Source organism: Simochromis diagramma, unplaced genomic scaffold, assembly GCF_900408965.1.
Source record: "Simochromis diagramma unplaced genomic scaffold, fSimDia1.1 OVJJ01000308.1, whole genome shotgun sequence".
In the NCBI taxonomy this organism is placed as follows: domain Eukaryota; kingdom Metazoa; phylum Chordata; class Actinopteri; order Cichliformes; family Cichlidae; genus Simochromis; species Simochromis diagramma.
In genome coordinates this window covers 3,911,609-3,932,532 of record NW_024386785.1, presented here as the reverse complement: position 1 = coordinate 3,932,532, position 20,924 = coordinate 3,911,609, and the positions used below count along the sequence as shown (strand labels likewise).

At 48.2% G+C, this 20,924-nt stretch overlaps 1 protein-coding gene across 3 annotated transcripts in view; it reads left to right on the top strand.

The window, feature by feature from the left end:
• Nucleotides 1-828: 828 nt before the first annotated feature.
• The window catches only part of dnmt3bb.1 (DNA (cytosine-5-)-methyltransferase 3 beta, duplicate b.1), a 39,589-nt gene continuing 19,493 nt past the window's right edge, over nucleotides 829-20,924 (top strand). The window contains exons 1-3 of one of the 3 annotated variants that reach the window (XM_040022813.1): nucleotides 829-1,435; nucleotides 12,798-12,907; nucleotides 20,235-20,385. In XM_040022813.1, the coding sequence (XP_039878747.1) occupies nucleotides 12,848-12,907; nucleotides 20,235-20,385 (211 nt within the window). In that variant the 5' untranslated portion in view covers nucleotides 829-1,435; nucleotides 12,798-12,847. Of the gene's footprint in view, nucleotides 1,436-6,581; nucleotides 9,356-12,797; nucleotides 12,908-20,234; nucleotides 20,386-20,924 lie in introns of those variants that run through there. The other 2 variants (XM_040022812.1, XM_040022811.1) reach the window with 2 other exon arrangements.

Genomic DNA, 20,924 nt, shown 5'->3' with positions numbered 1-20,924 from the left:
AGTTGTTCTTTCACAGTGATGTGCCCGGGTTACACCATCTGTCGTTCACAAACACTGCCACTCCCCCTCCTTTCCTCTTACCGCTGTCTCTCGTCCTGTCCGCCCGCAGCAGCTGGAATCCCGGTATAGCATCACACTCGTGTCTGGTGTTAGCGGTGTTAACCATTTAAACCTATTTCCAGCATTCAAAATAAAATAGTTCTTTGTGTTTACACTCCCTCTTTCAAATAGATGCCAGTGAAACACAGCAGTAAATAAATAAAATCAAACACTAGCGGTCCTGTTGCTCTATTTTCACCTGTATAGCAGGAGTGGGGCAGGCGGAGGTTTGCCCTGGTGCAGGTGAGCCGCAGCGGTCAGTGGAAGGATCCGGGAGTTTCACATTCCCGTGGTAGCTACTCGGTGCTTGCTTGGAAGTTTAGGGGTTTTTTCGCTGTAAAAAGAAGTTTTCTTCCCACGCACGACGGACACTAATGTTTTTGTCACTTTTTATGGAATCAAACTCAAAGTAAGGTCAGTACTTCCACGCTTTAAACGCTGCACGCTCATACTCTCTCCCGCACTCGATATATGATCCATTGTTGATCTGCACACAGCTGTTGCCACGAACGTCACACTCGCTTACGTCACTGTCATGAGACATTCTCGCAAAAAATCACGGTTTTAGTAACGCAGTAACGCAGCGTTCTTACAGGAAAGTAACGGTAATCTAATTACCGTTTTTGCAATAGTAATCCCTTACTTTACTCGTTACTTGAAAAAAGTAATCAGATTACAGTAACGCGTTACTGCCCATCTCTGCTGATTCGAATCGAATCGTGGATCGAATCGATTCTAGAAATCAGTGAGGACCAGCACTAATTCATGGCACATCTGGCTCGTTTTGTCCCGTCAGGGGGCAGTAAAGCCCGCGCTGTGGTGGAAAGAGAGTGATGATGTTTTTTAATCTTTGAGCGATAGGCTGAGATCATGACAGAGAAAATCCATGAAACTCCTTGAAGATTGACTCAGTGCCACAGACAATGTGGTAAAGCGAGGCTGACTAAGAACACACTCTGAGAGAGAGAAGCGTGTCGGTAATTATTGTGGCTCAATAATAGTTCCTGCTCTCACTTTTACCTCGCGGACAGAAAATGGGAGTTAACCATTTCACCTGGGAAAGACCTGATCACTCCGAGCCACCAATCAGCTTCCACCTCCGCCTGCACCCCGCCCAAGAGAGAGAGGGAGCGAGAGAGCGAGAGAGAGCGAGAGCTGATGTGCAGCAGCATGCTTCCACATCGTGAACACCTCCTGCTGCCTGAGGATTAGAGCTCACACTCCAATCTGCGCTCAACTTCAGCGGCTGTAAAAACCTCGTTCAGACTCGGACTCGGCGCCAGAGTGTTTCCTCCAAAGTTCCCGCTGTGCAAGAAGCAGACGCGTGCATGGTTATGTAAGTATTTTCCCGGGGAGGGCGCGGGGTGTTCGTCCCTCCAGGACTTACCGAGAGAGTTAGGAACGAGAAAGAATGCGACGTCGCCGGGCAGAGTGCGCCTCGCTGCAGCTCTGAGCTCCACATGTGCGCTCAGCTGCGCGCACATGTGGAGCTGAGGGAGCAGAGCGCGATCTGAGGCTCTCCGAGGAGCTTCTCCGTGTCTGCGGCGGAACGTAACCCCGTTAAAACAGTTTTAGTAAGCGCGTAATACACGTGTAATAACCGTGTAATAACAGCCTGGCTGTTCCGGTCAGTGAGTGCACAGCGGAGTGCGCGGGGACGGAAGGTCAGCGGGTTTTTCTTCTCTCGGTGGTTTGTGCGCTGTGAACGCGCGCACGGTGAGTTTACCTTCTGTGCGCCTGACAGTCCTGCTGTCATGGCAAGTATGAACACATGTGCGGCACACAAGTGAAAGTACTGATATGAGCACGCGAGGAGACTTTAAAGAAACGGCTGAGGGGAGAAATCTGCGGGGGGGTCACCGGCGGGGGCGCACGGAGCCCTCGTGCTCCAAAAACACACCAGCACGGAGCAAACATGGTGGACATGTCTTAAAAATGTCCCAAACCAGGGGCGGATCTAGAAAAAGGTGGAAATCAAGGCTGCTTCCTGTAATGTGTCATTTATGTGGTTAAAATACAGCAAGTACACACATGTTTCATATAAACACACACTGTAATGTTCGGATTGGCTTCAGCCCCCAAAATCAAATGTTACAGTTACACAAAACGTGAATTTAGATTTTGTGCACTGTGGCAAACACAACAAATAAGCATGTGGCCCAACGTGATCAGCTACAAACACAGGTCTAACTAAAGTCTCACACTGTTAATATTTTATTAGGAACAATCAAACTGTTTCATGCTTAAATTTACACAAAACGTCAGAAATCCGTCAAACCGAATTTTTCACGACGTATTGAGTTCACGCTCTGGGCTCCAGCTGTTTTCATAAACTGTTTGCCTCACTTTATTTGGGGTCAGTCTTTTCAGTTAATTTACAGTTTCTCTCGCACTGACACACTGTGCTGTCAGACAAAGGAAAAGTTACATTGTTACTGTAACAAACATATTTAATCCTTTTTATAACTTGAAATGCAAATAAAACTTGTACATTTTAAAAACTTTTGCAAACAACAAAGTTATCAATCAGGTGTTCTGCATCAAATAAGATGCCACACATATTATTTGTGCCTCTCCAAAGAATAGTTTCTGTCCACTGTAAGAGCGAGGGGCACATCACAGCCTGATACCTGCAGGCCTGACAGCAGCAGGTGTATCCCTCCACCTGTTTCACACCTGCACACAGCGTTTACACTGCAGCCTGCCTTTGGTGGCAGCTGTAGAATTTTTGTGGTGGGTTGGGTACGACGTCTGTTCCTGAGATTACCAAGATTAGGAGGTTCCCATGACATCATCCACATCCTAAAGGTGAAAAAGTGTCTGAAACTGAAGGTTGAGAGTGGCCTGAGCTTCAGGCTCACAGGGATTACCCAGCATGCACTGAGCTCATTACTAGAAACCATGTTTAATATGAAGATCCATCATGCAACAGGCGGAATATGACTGGAAATGAGGAGAAGAAGAGCAGGCCACCTTAGCTCGGCTCCATACAGAACTGCAGTGATTTGTTATATTTTAAGCAGATTTGATAAATGCGATCTCTGTGGTTTGAAATCAGTGTTCTCATAGTTCAAAATGAGTTTCACACTGAGACTGAGGTTCTGGGGAATTCTGACCTGCAGCTTCTTTGTGACTCAGCGTGGTCAGAAAAATGATAAGACAGTGACTCACTCTGCAAAGGGTTTATTCTGGATATCACATCATTTGTTTACAGATCATTCATAAATATGCAGTTAATAATTCCTCAAATATTTCCCCCAAAAACATCCAGCAAATTTAATCTGTTAATAAATACCAGAAAACGAGAGCTGTTCAGTCTCTCTCACCTTAAACAAATAAACCTTTTACTTCCTTGTGTGAGCTGGAGTCGTACAAGAACCCAGCCAAGCAACATTTGCATAAGCACATCTGGCACATCTGGCAGTGGGACAGAAAACCTGCAGACAGACTTGATGTCAGTTCATCTGAGGCATGGTGACTTTTATTTTCAACAAATGAAGTGTGAGCATAAACCATAGACTGTATACAAAAGATGGACGTGGTTGCCAAGGTGTCACCATCAGTTTGTGAACATTTTGTCACATTTAAGGCCGTCTGCGTTTTGGAGGCACAGGACGTGGTTAGCTCGGTGATCAGGCGGGAGTGTCACACAGATGCAGGCCACCCAGATTTTTCTGTGGAACTCCAAAGAATTCCATGTTTTTATAGAGCAAATAGAAAATATTCTCTAATCGTTTTAATTTACTTTTCCTTTTAATAACATTTTTTATGATAAAAAACGTGGATTTCTCTGCGTGCGGAAGTCGGCATCGGCAGACACAGAAGCCGCCACGAAATATCCCGAGACCTTCAGGAGAGTCCCGTCGTAAGATGATGCTGAAATGATATTTAAGTGTTTTAGGAAGCCCATCGGAGCGGGCACGCTCCCATTTGTGTAACTATTTTTAAATTCCAGTAGAATTACAACCACGTAACCTAGCGCAATCATTTTTGTTTTTTTTGCTTATGAAACCAGAGGAGTCGCACTTGCATAACATGCGTTCAGCTTGGCCGCGGTCACAGTTTCCTTCCACAAATGGCTTCTTGCAAAAATCGGGTAAAAAGCGCTGGTAAGAACAAAAACATTATAATCCAGAAACATGCGATCAGTTATTCATAGCACTTCCTATGTTGGAATAAACGTCAGCGCGAACTATCGCTGCAAAAACCAAAAGTGACGTCATTTTTCGTGGGAAACGTAGTTTTTTCATTACAGGGCCTTAAAAGCTGGTTTCCTGTTTGACTTTGTGCCGCTCTGTGTAGTTCCTGAGACGCTCCGAACTCAAACTGCACTGTTGGAAATCATTTTAATGCAGTTTTTTTGCAAATTGTGAACAATAATATTTATTTTCATTTTTCCTGCTCGTCAGCAATATTAAAATAAAATCCCAGAATTTCACCAACAAGGAAAAACTTTGATCAAAATGCTCCAACAGTACAAACACAGTCCAGAGGTTCAGCTCATTGACTCCAGTTAACTGAGGTGAAGGCTAATGCACAGCTAGCAGCTACAGCTCCCTGTGTCACCCTGCACGTGTCGGTGAGAGAAGCCACGCCCCCAACCATGCAAACTTGAATCCAGGTGAATTATAAAAACATGTGCACAGGTGTTATAGAGGAGGAAAGAATCCAGCAGTTTGTGTATCAGGTTGTAAACATGTTTATTTCTGCTGTTTTAACATGTGACTCGCCGCAGCCTCTGCTGGACACTCGTGGAACTGCAGGTTTTGGTGCTTCAGCTGCATGAAGCTCAGTGCTAGAAAGATAAACAGTCCTGCAGCTCAAGCGTGAAACATTCACCTCTGACAGCAGAGCAAAGGCGCCGTCACTGTGAAGCTCGCCTCCTCATTTCCTGTCACGTGTCTGCTGCTCCAGCGATGGATGTTCGCCCTGAACCCGGTCTCTAATAATGAGGTCAGTGTGTGGTTATCACCCTCTCGCCGCTGCGTCCGGCGTCCGCTGATCGCCACAGTCCCGTGTTGCATGGTGTTCTCCACCTGAGGCAGGACTCTGATGTAGAGATAATGTCTGCACATTGTCTTTCTCATGAGAGGAGGCGTTCCCTTCAGAAAAGGCCCACAGTAAAAGTCCACTGCGACCTTTACAGGCGTTTATCACATAAATGTGTCCTTGGGGCTGATAATGTAAAGGGTCCATATTTCCACCATTTCTCTCACTCAGTATCAGCAGAAATGTAAAGCCAGGATCATCAGAGCCGGAAAAGGTTGGATTGGTGCTTTCTTATCCAATAAGGAGCGATATCTGGAGATTGAAGCTCTGGAAAGCTCAGTCTTAGAAATCTTGGTTTTGTTGAAGTTTCTCTAAGTGTTCGGTGCATCTAAGCTAAGTTAAAGCACAGGTTTCACTCTGTGGCTGCTGCAGCAAGAAGCACTGAAGCTTTGGCTCGTCCACAGTCGAGCGCCGTGCATGATCGACATGTGCATGCGTGGATAGCAGAGGCTCAGAGCGCTCTGTTTTCAGAGTCTGGGTTTTTGATGTTAAACATCGAGCCGTATATTTGTAGTTCGATGTTCTGACAGAAGAGCCGCGGTTCTGTGAGGAGTCCTGGTTTACAGTTCAAAGTGGGAGCTCGTGGCAGTTTGTGTTCTTCACAGCTCTGCTGGAGGAGCCGCATACCTTCGTTCTGTACAATAGGAGCCGAAGCACACAATGTATGAAGTCTAAAGGCTCCATCTGAGCTGGAAGGGGCCATAAAGTACATGACAGATGAGGAATGCTGCCCCCAAAGAGTTAGAGAGAGACCCTGAGGAGCTGACCCCTCCCACACACACACACACACACACACACACACACACACACACACACACACACACACTTTGGGAGTGAACAATCCCCTCTTGCAATGCGCTCCTTAATCTGCAGCCACCAGACACAACTTTGATGTGAAGCCCCCCCCTCTTGTCCCTTTCGGTGGGCCCCTCACGCTGCCCTCCATCCTTCCTCAGCTCCTCGGATTCTTTCTCACTTCCCTCTGTTTCTGTTTCTCGGAGCTCAAACACACGGCCTGGAAAACGTTAAAGATATGCAGCGAGGGCGAAGCAGGAAGGGAGCTAACGCAGCCGTGGTTACGTGTAGTTTTAGACGGAGAATCGGTCAGCAGGTGCAGAAACGTTACCGCCTCCAGTATTAACCAGGAGTGGTCTGTTCTCCCACAGACAGCATGAACGATGCCTTACACCTGCTTCAACATCCACCAGGGGGCGAAACCTGGTGGATGAAAGTGGTCCCAGCTCCATCCAGGCAAATATAACCTCTGTCTCTCTTCCACAGCATGTCTTTATCCTGTCTTCCTCCCCTCACCCCTCCCCTCGCCTGACCCGGAGGTTTCTTCCTGTTAAAATGGGGTTTTTCCTTCCCACTGTCGCCAAAGTGCTGCTCATAGGGGGTCATATGACTGTTGGGTTTCTCTGTATGTGTTATTGTAGGATCTACCCTACAATGTAAAGCGCCTTGAGGCGACTGTTGTTGTGATTTGTATAAATAAAATGTTGAAGCGTGTCTGAGGTTCTCGTCCAGCCTGTTGGCTTCAGCTCTGTGGCGATGGCAGCTTTGGGTTTCAGTCATGTGCATTTCTCACGTCGCTGTCGTCTCCCGTGTGATGTAGAAACATAGTAACTCTGAGAAGTTGTGCCGTTTGTTCTGTTTCTCTGTGGGAGTTTCCATCATGTAAAATTTGCATAGCTTTAGTCTTTGTGGTGACAGATTTCCCCCCTGTGCGGTTCTGGTGTCGTGTAGGCAGCAGGAGACAGAGAGTGTTATTCTGTACGTCACCGCTGGTGATGCCGAGCGCCGTCGCCGAGCACGGCTTATAGTGCTGTTACTATAAGCAGTGCTATATACTGTTGTTGGGTCTTTATGCCACAGCATGAGGTGAAGATGCAGAGAGCTGAGGCCAGAAACTAAAATCGTTAAATGAGAGAACGACACGTATGAGGTGGAGTGTTTCTCCTGCTTCTGATGAGCTTAATTGGACACATCAGCAGCAGAAACTAATCCAGGTCTGACGGCTGGCTGACCCCCCTCACCGCCTTCCACCCGTCAGATTCACTCTTTCCAAACATGTCTGCTCCTCACAGTGAGCGCGGCCATTTCAGCCTCTCGTCAGACCTCGTTTTCTTCAGGCACCTGTTGGGTTTCACAGTGGGTGAAAGGTTGAAAGCGTGGGGACTCGGAGCAGTGCGCTGTTTAGTGTCTGAACTCTTTCACCTCTCCGGAGGGGGAGTTCCTCACCCAGGACTTCCTGCTGCCTGCCAGCCATATAAGTGTGTGTGTGTTTGTGTGTGTGTGTGGGCGTAATTACTCACGTTGTGGGGCCACAAATCTATCCCAACAGTCACATTGTGGTTTCTGTCCTTCCTCCTGGGGATAAAGCTGATTCTAGCATAAAACCATTGGATCTGAAGTTTAGAGACAGGCTTTTAGGGCCTGTTTGGATCTTTTTGTCTGCAGGTGTGCATGCAGGCGTGAGGCTCGAGCGGTCACAAACTGAGTTAGCTCGTGCTTTCGTTCCAGACCAAACTAACAGGATGTGTCCGTCCACCGAGACGGGAAACTCGAACAGGAAACTAAGAAAGCTTCAGTGCAGCTGACAGGAACGTTGGGCTTTCAGCAGAGCAGCAGGGCTGTAGATCCTACCTGTCACCTCACTTGGTTAACGAGAAAACAAACTAAAAAAAACTTAAATGACCCTTGACCCCTGAGCGCAGCCCTGAAAGGCGGGTCCTTGTTTGCATCGACTGGTTGTCGATCCACTCTCCAACGCTTGAATTCAGAGCTTCCACGATGGCGGCATGCCGGTGGATTTCCTCGCCTACCGCCCCCCTGTTTATTTTCAGCCACTGAATTTTAGCGACAGTCATTGGTGGATCCAGTCTCCTCATGATGGAAAACAGTTGATGTGTTTGAGTGTGCAGGAAGCACCTGGCAGAGTCGTGCAGGTGGTTGTTTTATGGTTCAAAGCATGTGAGAGTGCACGATCCCGAATGTGCACACAGCACAGAGGATGCATGTGCGTTTGTGTAGCTCCTACACTCAGTTTGACCCCAGTGTGCACACAGTTTATTGCAAGATGAGGAAACTTCACCTCATTTAACGCTCTTTCATTCGCTGTTGTGAAGCGATTACAAGTCTGCTGAGTAGAGATGGGAATTTATACGAATTGAGTGATTTTGATTCCATAATCTGCATGTTGTGGATTAGTGCTGGGCGACATGACCACATATATCTACCGTGTGGACGATAGAAAAGTGTCTATCGTGCTATTTGTCTTCTATCGTTTCTAACCTAATTTTATAAACTATTACATAAAATATATCATTAAATAGCCTGTGGCAAATTTATTAGTGTTGTCTTGTCACTATGCATTCTCTAACTTTATGCAAGAGAAAATAAAGTATTAAAAAAAAATGAAGAAACGCCATCTTGTGGTTTTGCGACATGGTGCTGCTTTACGTGCATCGTGCTTTACGGTAACTCAAAAACGATGGACGCTTGACAGGTTGCAGCTTCATGCCCGGACATGCACCAGGCAGAGACGGCTGCACAGGCAGCCCAAGAAGAAGCACTTTTACCAACAGAGGGGGTACGTCTGTGATTTGGTTACATGTTGGGTTCAACAGCACCAACACGGAGCAGAAGACGCCCATTTGTAAGCTATGCTATAAAACTATTCCCGCGCCCGATGGCAACACAACAAATCTCTTGTATCACCTACAGAAGGCCCACGAAGAAGAATCCAGAGAATCCGAGCTAAACCAAGCTGTGGAACGACGGGAGCAAGTTGGGAAAGAAAAACTATACCAGCTGAAGATGCAGCAGCCTTTCACACGAGGCCCGTATGAGAAAACGTCCCAGCGCCATAAACAAATCACAGGCGCCGTCTCGCGTTACATTTGTAAAGGCATGGTCCCTGTTTATGTAGTTGAGAAGGACAGCTTTCATGACCTCGTCAAAGTCCTTGATCCGAGGTACGTTATGCCCGGTCGTAAGCGCTTCAGTAAAGTCGAGTTGCCTCGCTTATACGACGCATGGCGGGCCAAAGTAGAGCAGGATGTTTGCAGTGTCGTGCATTAAGCCTTGGCTGCTGAGCTGTGGACGAGCAGAGATACGCATCCGCTTCATTAACAAAGACGCCGCGCTCGCTGTTGACAGACTGCGGACTTCCCACATGACCACACTGGAGTCATGTTAGCCCAAGGTACGAGTCTGCCGTCGCTACGTATTTAACGTGCATAAAGTACATTATGTGCGTATATACGTGCATGTAGTACTAGTATATATACACACAGTTTTACTAGCATATATGATATGCATGTCAGTAAGACAAATATTTTGGGCAGAAAACCTTGAAACTGTTGTGCACTTTAAAAACTTCATTTTAAATGTATGATTTTGAAAATAAAGAAGGCCACAGCTGTTTTCCTTTGATGCATTTATATTGCTGCACTAAAATGCACGTTTCTCATTTGTGACAGTTCCTTTAAACCTTCAAAATAAAGTTGGAGAAAAGTGAGCAATGACATCTGTCACACTTTTCAGAGAATAAGTGGAAACATTGTGGTACATCGGGATATATATATCGTTATCGTGATATAAAATAATTCACATCGTGATAAATATTTTTTCAATATCGCCCAGCACTAGTTCCCAGCATCGGTTTCCCTGAAAACACGCTGTGTGACACCTGTGCGAGACACACCTAGGTCAGCAGGAACCAGGCTCTGTCCTCCTCTAGCTTCCAAGGCGTTGTACTCCCTGCCATCATTGTTCTCGTCGAAGAAGATCTTGAACCACTGGAGGAAGGTCAGAGCCACGGCCGAGTTCCTCTTCATCAGCGACTCGATGGGGAGGATGTGCTAGGTAGCGCAACAGACATTGTGGTACATCGTGATATATATATCGTTATCGGGATATAAAATAATTCTCATCGTGATAAATATTTTTCCATATCGCCCAGCACTACTGTGGATCAAATGTTTGTGTGTGTTGGAGGTGTTTCCCCTCGGCGTTGGGGCGTTTTCTTCAAAGTGATGCGGTACATTACTTAATTACACTCAGGAGAAATCAGTTTGTTGCACTACTCGCTGGAAGTTAAATGACCTGAAACACATAATCACCATTTAACAGGTGACACACAGCGACACATGCTAATGACGGCATCTTAGTATGTAGGTATGAACACAAATTCGACGGCACAACGAGACATTAAAGCAGTCGCCATGATGATTCTACTTTAAAATCACGGACAGGTACAAACACAGCCCGACTCTTACAGCTGGGGTCAGCTTTCACGCTACATTCGTGGCTAGCTTAGCATTAGCATGCTGTCTGGCTAGCTTAGCCTTTAGGATGTATCCTGTGCAGAGCTGAAGCATAATGCATTTGTTTGTGTCCTGGATGCAGTTTCCGCTTTACCATTGCGCGCCCATCCTTTTGTGCAGCAAAGTCCAGTGTCACCTAAAGAAGGATTATTTTGAGTTGTGAATCATGCAAAGCTGCTGTAGTCCAAAAAGAGAGACGAGCTGGAACTGAGCAGAAAGAGAAGATCACCTTAATCACCCTGCGACCATTCAGTACCCAGAGTCTGACCTTTAACCTCGCTGAAATCCTAACCTACACACACGTCTGTGGTGTAAACACACACAATAAAATGAGTATTTAGGATGACCAGCATGAGGCTCAGGAGAATGCAGAGTCATATGGTGTGTGCCTAACACACACACACACACACACACACACACACTGATAGGTTTGTGTGTTTGCGTCAGGCTTTTTTGGGTCAGATCAGTCCCACAGAGCAGCGAGGTGTGAACTCTTGGAGAACAGGCAGTGCTTTTATTTGCAGTGATAAATTAGTCCAATAGTCAATGCAAATGTGCAGTCAATCAATCAATTTATTTATAAGCACATTTAAAAACAACACAGATTGATTAAAGTGCTGCACGCAGTAAAAAGTAGAACAAACACACAGAGAATGAAACTCAGTCACAATTCAAAGCTAAAGAGTAAAAATGTGTTTCCGACGTGTTTCAAAAATGTCGAGTGTTGGAGAGGCGATGACCAGGCGGTTCCAAGTTTGTGCGCAGCAATCACAAAGGCCCGCTCTCCTCTGCGTTTGTCCTGTGGTGCTATGACGTCCTGTGATGTTCCCAGCAATGACCCGCGCTCGTGAAATCCTACAGCAGGCAAGCAGTCCGTATGTCCGCTCTCACGTCACAACTATCAGGCTTGGAGAAATATTCTAGCGCTGACCGTCACCTGACTCCGCTGTTAAATAGCTGTGATGATTGCAAACAGCTGGAAACAGCTTCAGATGCCCTTCAGCACCTGACTTCCGGAGCAACTTCCATAAACAACCCCAGAAATGGAGAGGGAGAAAAAACAGGAAAGAAAAAACCCGCAGGCAGGTCGGGGAGCGTCCGATCGTGTCACGTCTTTACTTTGGCTTCTATTATTTTCTGTTTCATCCATTTCTTCCTTCTTTCCTTCCTTCTGTCTTTCCTTTGCTCCCTCATCCAGCTTCCGTGTGCTGTTCGGTCGTTCGTTTCCTTCGATGCTTTGATCCGTTCTCACTGTGACTTTATTTGCTCTTCTTTCCTCCTGATTGTTCTCACAGATTCATGTTTGTGCTCTGCGTCTGTCGTCATGCTCAGCCGCAGTAATGCCCCATCGACGCACTTCTCCTTCTTCTTCACGCCGTTTGCGTCGAACGCACTCTGAAGCGCGGCCGTGAACATTTCGAGCTCCGCTTCCGAACAAACTCTGAGTGAAACTGACGATCATCATCAGCTGTGTCATTAAAGCAGCACTTCAGCGTTAGGAAGGAAGTCTGGAGTATCCGAGGAATTTCATCCGAGGCCACAGCAGCGATTGTTGATTGTTCAGCTGCGCATCCTCTCTGCAGAGGCCCAGGATGTGGAATGGGCGTGTAGGTCACAGCTTTATGTTAAACATCCTTTCTTATTTTCTTTCTTTAACCTAAAGCAGTGATTAGGTCGTCCTGTCAAGTCTGTCGGCTGCCTCTCCAGAGAGGCCGAGGCACTCCGCCTGCACCGTCAGGCAGCCGCTAGTTTTCGTGTCTCTCTCAGCCTATCAGAACCTGGACGTATCTCCAGCTGACGGAGAGTCTGAGATCCTCTCCGAACCACGACGAGGTAAACGGTGACCGGTTCGGCCTGGAGGGAAGACTTGAGCTTGTTGTATTTCAGAATGGAATTTCAAAATAAGAGTGAGGAGATCGTTCAATTAACTCGATCGCTGGAGGTGTGATCTCTCTCTGATGGATTAAAACTAAAGATAGACCCACACCTGTGCAGCCCAGCACTACCTGTGACAGGGGAGGGGCTAAAATAGCTCGCCTCAGAGGCGGTTTAACTGGTTGAAGCTGAAAACCATGTGTTTCACACAAATGCTTTTTTCTATCTAACATTCACACGTAGTAGCGCAGACTGGGGATCAAACCTCCAACCTCACGATCAGTAGGTGACTTGCTCCACCCCTAACTCTGGTAAAGTCTCAGTGAACTCCAGCTGTAAGTCCAGCTGCCCGAGGACCCGAGGAAGAAGAGCGTTATTCCGAGCAGACGTGAGTCCCGACGGCCGTGACGCTGACGGAAACTGTCTCACGTTTTTGTCCTGCAGGTTTGAGAAGGAGTCAGCACAGACACGGGACCAGTCCAGCGCCACCAGCCATGCCTTCCAACAAATACTCTGCTGCTATCATGGAGAAGAGCAACAACATGACGGCCACAGTGAGTCTCACACACACACACACACACACACACAGTCATGGCCACTCCCCCAGCTGCTGCCTGAGCCAGCTGTGGGTTTAAAGGAGAGTGTGTATCGCTGCCAAGGCAGATGCCCGGGCAGGACCGCCAGCATGTTACACGAGTCTAATTGAGAATGCACGTCAGCAGAGAGGCTGCATGCGGCGCCACACACACACACACACACACACACACACACACACACACACACACACACACACACACACACACAGCTGAGGCGGAAACCACAAATGTTTGGGAGACGGAAGGACAGAGGGAGGAAGGAGTTGAAGCGAGGAGGAAAGGATGGAGGGAGCACAGTGGCCTCTTTATAAGCTCAGCAAATGGATTCACTTCACACACACACACACAGACACACACACACACACACACAGACACACACACACACACACACAGACACACACACACACACAGACACACACACACAGACACACACACATACACACACACTTGGCTCCTCCTGTCGTCCGTTACTTCCTGTCTTTCACTCATATATCACTCCGTCACTGATCCGCCACCATCTGCTTCTCTTCTTTCTCCACTTTCACCTCCTCCACCCGTTCGTCTCCTCTCCATCCCTCCTTTCGTTCCTCTCGTCTCCGAGTGTTTGTGCAGCTTTTCTTTTCTGCTCTTTGGGATTCAGGGAAAGTCGGGCAGCTTTGATCCGTAACACTTCCTGCTCAGGGAATAATTTCAGGTTTTCCTTACCGCGTTTTGTTTTGGGACTTCGGCGGTGATGTGAGTCAGCATCTTTTGATTTGTTGCATCGTCACTGCCTGTCAGCTTCAGCACCGTCCTGTGTGCGTAGGGGAGAAAGGCTTTTGGGTTAGGATGCACTCCTTCGCTCACCCTGCACAGGAGGAGGTAGGAGGAGCGGGTCACGACACCGGCAGTGTAGACGTGTTGAACACAAACGCACACACGTCCGAGCTAATCCTAAGCAGGAAATACGAGGCCTCAGTTTTTGCCGTACTTGTGGCATGGGGCGGGTCTTCGCTGCTTTCCAGCCCCCCCGGTGAAAACGCTCCACCCGGTGTTTCTAATCATTCTGTCCGTCACTAAGACGGTTTGACAGCATCATCGGAGCGCCGCGGGGCAGTCTGCTTCATGCCAAGGAATGTGCGTGACGTAGCCTGTGAGGCGTCGCGGGGTCACACCAGCCAGAGCGGCTCTCAGTAAACACAAGCTCGATCTTTCAAAGAAGCATCGGTGACCACAGCAGCGGGCCATAAAAGGAAGTGAAGCGTTGCTTTGTACTTCCTGTTGAGGCACAGGGCTGACGGATATCCAGGAAAGCAGGTTTGGGAGGACGGTGAGGATGATGATGGTGTGTGCGCTGACCTGGCCGACGCCGAGCCGTGTTTTGGTTCTGGTGTGAAACTAAACGAGGCAGAATGAGCGATTTAACGAAGAGCGCCAGTCACCTGGAGTTCAGTAGCTGAGAGCGGAGAGGAAGGCTCTGTGGTCCTTTGACCTGGATCATGCTGTTGGTGACAGTGTCTGACTTCACCTGGGCCTCATAATAATAATGATAATAATGGATTGGATTTCTATAGCGCTTTTCAAGGTACCCAAAGCGCCTTACAATACCACTATTCATTCACTCTCACATTCACACACTGGTGGAGGGAGCTACAGTTGTAGCCACAGCTGCCCTGGGGCAGACTGACAGAAGCCAGGCTGCCATATCGCACCATCGGCCCCTCTGGCCAACACCAGTAGGGAAGTAGGGTAAAGTGTCTTGCCCAAGGACACAACGACCAGGACAGAGAGCCCAGGGATCGAACCGGCGACCTTCCGGTTACAGATGCGATTCCCAACCCCCTGAGCCACGGTCGCACGGTCATGTTGAGGAGGGGCTCAGCGTAGAGCCGCTGCTCATCCATATTGAAAGGAACCAGTTGAGGTGGTTCGGGGATCTCCTGGGTGAGGTGTTCCAGGCATGTCCCACCGGGAGGAGGCCCCGGGGCAGACCCAGGACCCGCTGGAGAGATTATATCTCTCGGCTGGCCTGGGAACGCCTTGGTGTTCCCCCGGATAAGCTGGAGGAGGTGGCTGGGGAGAGGGAGGTCTGGGCTTCTCTGCTGAGGCTGCTGCCCCCGCGACCCGATAAGCAGAAGAAGATGGATGTTTATCTTTTGTCAGTAATGAAGGAGAGACATGCTCAGTCCTGCAGGTTCCCTGAGGAAGCACGTTTCTTATATTGGTACCAGCAGCAGAAGCTTCGTTTGCTCCAGCTGCTGGGTCAGAGTGTGTATAACCACGTAAGCGTGCAGCCAGATGTTTCTACAATGAGTCTCTAGGTCAGACTGTGACACCATAGCGTCATCATTTATGTTTTAATATGTTTGTCAGCGATGGGGAGCGCGGTGTGAGAGCCGGGGCCACGTAACATCCAGCTGTGCTGTTTCATCCAGCTGTTAAGTTAAGCAGTTTCCACGGTGGGCTGGAGCAGAGACTCCCCGGTCTTGTTATCAGATACAGAGCTCCTGTGGAGTCTTCATGCAGCTGAAACATCTGCAGAGGCTCATGAAACAGCTGCTCCTCCCTCGTCTGCTCCACTCGGACTTCATAGCAGCTGCAGGTGGATGGATGACTCCACGTCAGCTCACACACACTGCTTCAGCTCTCACTTCCAGAAATCTGCTGGTGAAGGTTTAAAGATGGACTAAATTAAATCCAGCTGGTCTCTCCATCAACGCTCGTGTAGCTTCTGTTCATGGACCGATCCCCCGACGCCCCTGACGCCTGGTAGGTCGTATATGCCGCCCACGCGTTCGGTGCCTCCTGCCCTCCTGCTCGCTCCAGGCTGAGTCGTTCCTCTGAAAAGTTCTGTTTGGTGTGCGAGTGGTAGCTGCCATCAGCAGCAGTCCTGCGTGTGGTGGAGACCACCTACTTCAGGGTGGAGTAGCTGAACTTTATCATGCTGTAATCAAAATCTCCAAAATGTCAGCGTCGTTGTTTTCTTGTCGCTGCGAGCCTGGCTGCAGTGAGCGTCTGTGGAGCTTCACGTAGACGTGATTGTGCTGCTGCTGGTGTTACCTGTTGTAACGCAGTAACGAGCCCGAGTGTACATATTTATTATAAACAACACAAAACAACTCATTTGGTCCCAAAAGGAAGTGGGACAAGGTTCAGTTCAGCTGAATTTAAGTCTAATTAGAAAAGTAACAAAAAACATCCAGAATGGACAAAAATACAAAAATCACTCGACTCTGGAAGTGATATTTAATATTTAATAAATAAAACCAGTCAGTAAACTTACCGGCGCAGTTTTCATTCATTGTAACAAAACAAAGAAACCGACTCAGCGTTTAGTGGGTGGAGTCAGGGCACAAGGTGGAATAAATGGGCACCACAGAGACAGCAGCGATGGAGCAGATTGACCCGCAACTTATACAAAGTTCATTCCCGCCACAATGAATGGATTTCCGGACGTGGGGTCGGATATGTCGTGATTTTTAACGTGGCGTCTGTGAGACCAGCTCTTGGGGAATAAATGCATCCACAAACCAACAGAGGACGCGGCGCCGTGACCTCGGTGAGCGAATGTCTCAGCAGCTGAAACGATTCAGCGTGTTTCACTTTTCCTGCCTCGTTTAGCCGTCTCAGCAGTTTCTGCTCCAAACCGCACTGAGCGCACACTTTCTCACAAGTTCACAGAGTTCATTTGTTATAGTGGAAACTTACACACACACACACTGTTTTACGAGCATTAACAATCACAAACAGATGCAGATATGCACTGTGGTCATTTGGCTTAAAAACTCTGCACAGTCTGAATTTTCCATCTGTTTCACAGCTGCTCCTTCCCTCCTCTTCCTCTCCTTCGCTGCTTGTTTTCTTCCTCTGACTCTCTAAAGTGTCGTGATGATCTTTCTGCTGCTGCTCCGCTGCAGGCTGCACTCTGATGTTGGTCGTAAACACTGGCAGCTTCAGCCTGCATTAGCTTAAATCCAGACTAACAGCAGCAGCACCTTGTCACTAAATCACTATTAGAACAAGTACCAAAGTTCTTCACACATAAAATATTTGGCTCCACCTAGCTGCGGTGCAGCCTCGCAGACAGCTAGCAGCTACGGCTGCAGCGGCTCTATCATGGGATAGACACAAACACACACACACACACACGCACACACACTTGCTCACATGCATAATCTCTCTAGGTGTTACATTATTGTCTGAACATCATTTGCAGTCAGTCTTGCTGTCACGTGGGCAGAGTGGGGATTAAGGTGGAATCGGTCCTTTCAGGACGCTGGAGTTCGTGTTCAGGCAGAGCACGGACTCCAGAGTTTGCTGCACAAACTCACGTGTCCGGCTCTTCTGAAGCGATGCCGGGAGAAGGAGCAACGAAAGCATTCCCGCCCGCCTTCGTGTCCTCGCCGCTCCTGTATCCTGACTCGCTGCCAGCGCTGCAGATTTGTCACGCGCGCTGCTTTTCTTTCAGGGCTGTAGTTTGTTGAGTCAGATGTTGACTTCAGCTGCTGCTGAACATGCCTGATGCCTGAGTACTCAGGCTCAGTGTTAGTTCTCCATTATTTTAGTCTCTGCACCGTCTCAAGCTCACACAGAACATGTTTTTGTAAGCATGTGCTAAGTCCTCGCTGGAAACAGACAAAGACACTTTCAAATCAGAGTGCTCAGCAGGTGATTGGATGAACCAGCTGGATATGTGTGACCAGTCAGATGGTGTCTCACTAAAGCTGGGCACAAAGTGAGAAGATGAAACACCATCAGTGCTGTTCTGGAAGCCTCGATCCTCTCACGGTGGAATCAGGCCAAATGTTTGGTCATTCATAACATACATGACTAATGCTACGCTGGATTACATGAACCGCTGGTTTCCAAACCGTGTGCCAAAGCAGACTGGTGTGCACGGGACAAGTCCAGGTGTGCCTTGGAATGAAAACTATACAGTCATCTGCTGTCATGGATCCAACGCTCTTCAAAGGAGTGCTGGTCCTGCACCAGAGACTCCAAGATCCTTAACTGAGTGTGTGACAGTGTCTGAGATAACGATTAGAACAATTACAGGAGTCGTGCAAAGCGCAGATGCTGTAAATGGGCCGTGGCGTGTGCGAAAAGAAAGCGATGGCAGCCAGGTGACGCAGATTTACAGTAACGCGCACGAGTCCTTGTTTTTCCTAAAATAAGCCGTCCTGTCCGGCAGTTTCATGAAGCACAGAGTCCTGAGCCATCATTGCTTTCTATGTATCTGCTTCAAAATCGGTGCAGTGATTGATTGAAACATGTGACAGCGTCCTTCTGACGAGCTTCAGCCTCAGGATTTGTTTAGACACCTGAAAACGAGTAAAAACACAGAAGAAGAAAAGACCTTCGGAGACCTACTGCTCAGCGCCTTTAAACCTGCCGTGACCTGCCCTCTGTTCTTCCTGGGCAGTTTGAAACCCACTAATGGGAACTCTTGACCTTTTGACCTCGGGTTTTCTGATTGGTGGACTAAAAATCTCAAATATGTAGAATATGTTAGGAAGAAGGAGAAGCGGAGGACATGATTTAGTTTGTCTATAAATGTATCTGCAGCTGTAAACGATGATCCTGATATCACAGTCGGGTCGGACCGGAGCAGCCAGGGATCACACCACCAACGGTACAGCGTCGCTATGACTACACCCGCTGTAACAGTCGCAGTTGTGTGGTGTCTCTTTAAGACAAGCTAACTTAAAGTTTCACTTAAAGTTACAGGTTGTGTGAACGCTGCTCGCTTCACGTATGATGAGACAGCAGCCGTTCAACGCGGCGCTCATCCACCTGTCAGTGAGGTGGTTCTCGCCGCCCCAGGTGGAGGCGCAGATGTGTCAGAGTGTTGCTCGTGAACAGCTGTGCCTGAAACACAGCTGTGGCCTGAAGCTAAACACGGTGGGTGGATTCTCCCAGATCAAAGATTAAAACTGCGTAAAAGGCAGCGAGGCTTTGGACTGTAGTTACACAACATCCTCGTGCCTGATGGCTTTTTGTTTGAAGTGCTTTTATTTAGCTAGCAACAAAGAAAACTGCTGACATGTCAGTGTTTGGACTTGTAACCAGGCTCTGTTTAACGCTGCAGACCTGCCTGCAAGACCCACAAGACCACAGAGTCTCAGCTGACACACACACAGAGCGCAGCAGTACGACACGGACAGTAAGCTAACGTATTGGATGCTGGAGATGACGGATGACCCACTTGGAACGGCACCAAACGTCTGCGGCAGTCAGGAGATTAGAAGCCTGAACAAGTCCTGACTGCACCGCGTCGGCTGCCCGCTCTCAGCTCAGTGTCAGGCGCGTTAATCGTTTGTCACGTGACGCTTTAATGGCAGCCGTCACAGCGGTGAGGCCAGAGGCTCCGGTGAGCGTTTGCCTGAGTATGACCTGAGGCTTCGGGAATGTGGAGCGTTGGTGTCGGCACATCAAACGCCGTCGTCATGCAAAGCCCTGTGTGGGCTGCAGGGTCAGGGTGGCGTGTGCTCGCGTCACAAACTTCAGGCTTTAACGTCACTGAACTTAAAATCTGGGAGTTGGAAAAGTTGCTTATTGGAACAATGCAAAGCAGCACAGTGCTGTGCAGAAGTCCTGAGCCAGCCCTCGTTTCAAGGAGCCAGACTTTCTTCTTACTTCTTAAAACAGAACTTTAAAGGTTCATTAAAAGTTCCCAGAGTTTCTGAAGGTCTTACAAAACCTTTGATTTGGCTGATCTTGTGCCGGACTATTTTCATTTAATTATGAAGGCATCTGCACATAACAGACACACGGGCAAAGATTTTAAACACATCCTGTTTCGTTAGTAGAGTCTGTCAAAAATCTCACAGTTTAGTATTTTTAGACGAACAGGGTGATTCCCAAAGAGCAGTTACCTGGAAACCTGGGATATCTCTGTGTGCAGCATGTCCTTAAAAACATGTGAGAAGAAGACGTGTAAGGGCCAAAAACTAAGAACTGACACTGGAGATGATCAGCTGATCATCTGCTGGTCACCGGCGCTCCCGCTGGTTTTAGGCCAAACTTTTACCGTAAAACGGTTCCTGAAAGCATCGACTCTGTGCGCTGCAGCCAAGTCTCAGGTAATAACACAGAAAACAGTGAAAAACTGAGTAAAAGGTAACAGGAAGTGAAATGTAAAATAAAATGTTTTCTGTGGAGCTCCATCATCTCTCTCTTCTCTCCTGGTGGAGGGCTGATGGAGCGATGGCGTCTCTGTGGGGCGCCTCTGCCACTCGTCTGCGTCCCGCCTCACTCCGAGGCTTTATCTCAGATAACAGTGTTTGTGATTCTGTTCTGTCTCCAGGCAGCGGTGAACGGGGACACGCCTCCAGCTGAGGGCCTGTCCGAGAATGACAGCGGAGTGGAACTGACCAATGAGAACAGCCCCCTGACCGCGGCCGAGCCGCCTTCACCCTTCAGCCCCAAACAGAACGGAGACGCTGCCTCGCCTCAGGGTAACTCACGCCACTCGTCTTTACACCGTCACTTATTTCATGTGAGACCTTTATTTTGAAGGTCCGCTGGCTTCCTGTGTGTTTGCAGACAGAAACTTCACATTAAAAGGGAAAATGTGTGAATGATTACAGCTGCCTGTGAGGTCACGCGTTTCTCAGACTTTCACTTCATGTTTCTGCTGCGGCGATGATTTCCTGCTGTCAGCATGATGATGATGATGATGATGATGATGAGCTGCATTTCTTCAGATTAAGTTTCTGCTTCAGTTCTTTAAAAGTCACGAGAACCTGGAGCCTGACGGAGCGATGCAGCGTGTCTGCGTCTTCACTTATTAAACATTTAGTGCATTTTTAATCACTTAACTGAGATGTTTATGTTCTGCTGTGTGAGGTTTTGTGTTTGTTCTTGAAGCTGTTGAACTGCCGAAATCGTCACGTTTAAGCTCTTTGACTTTGGCAGCCGTCTTCCCGGTGACGCCGTCCCGCGAAAATATTCAGTTTCTCTCGGACCATCTGTCTGACCTTCTTTCCATCTGTTG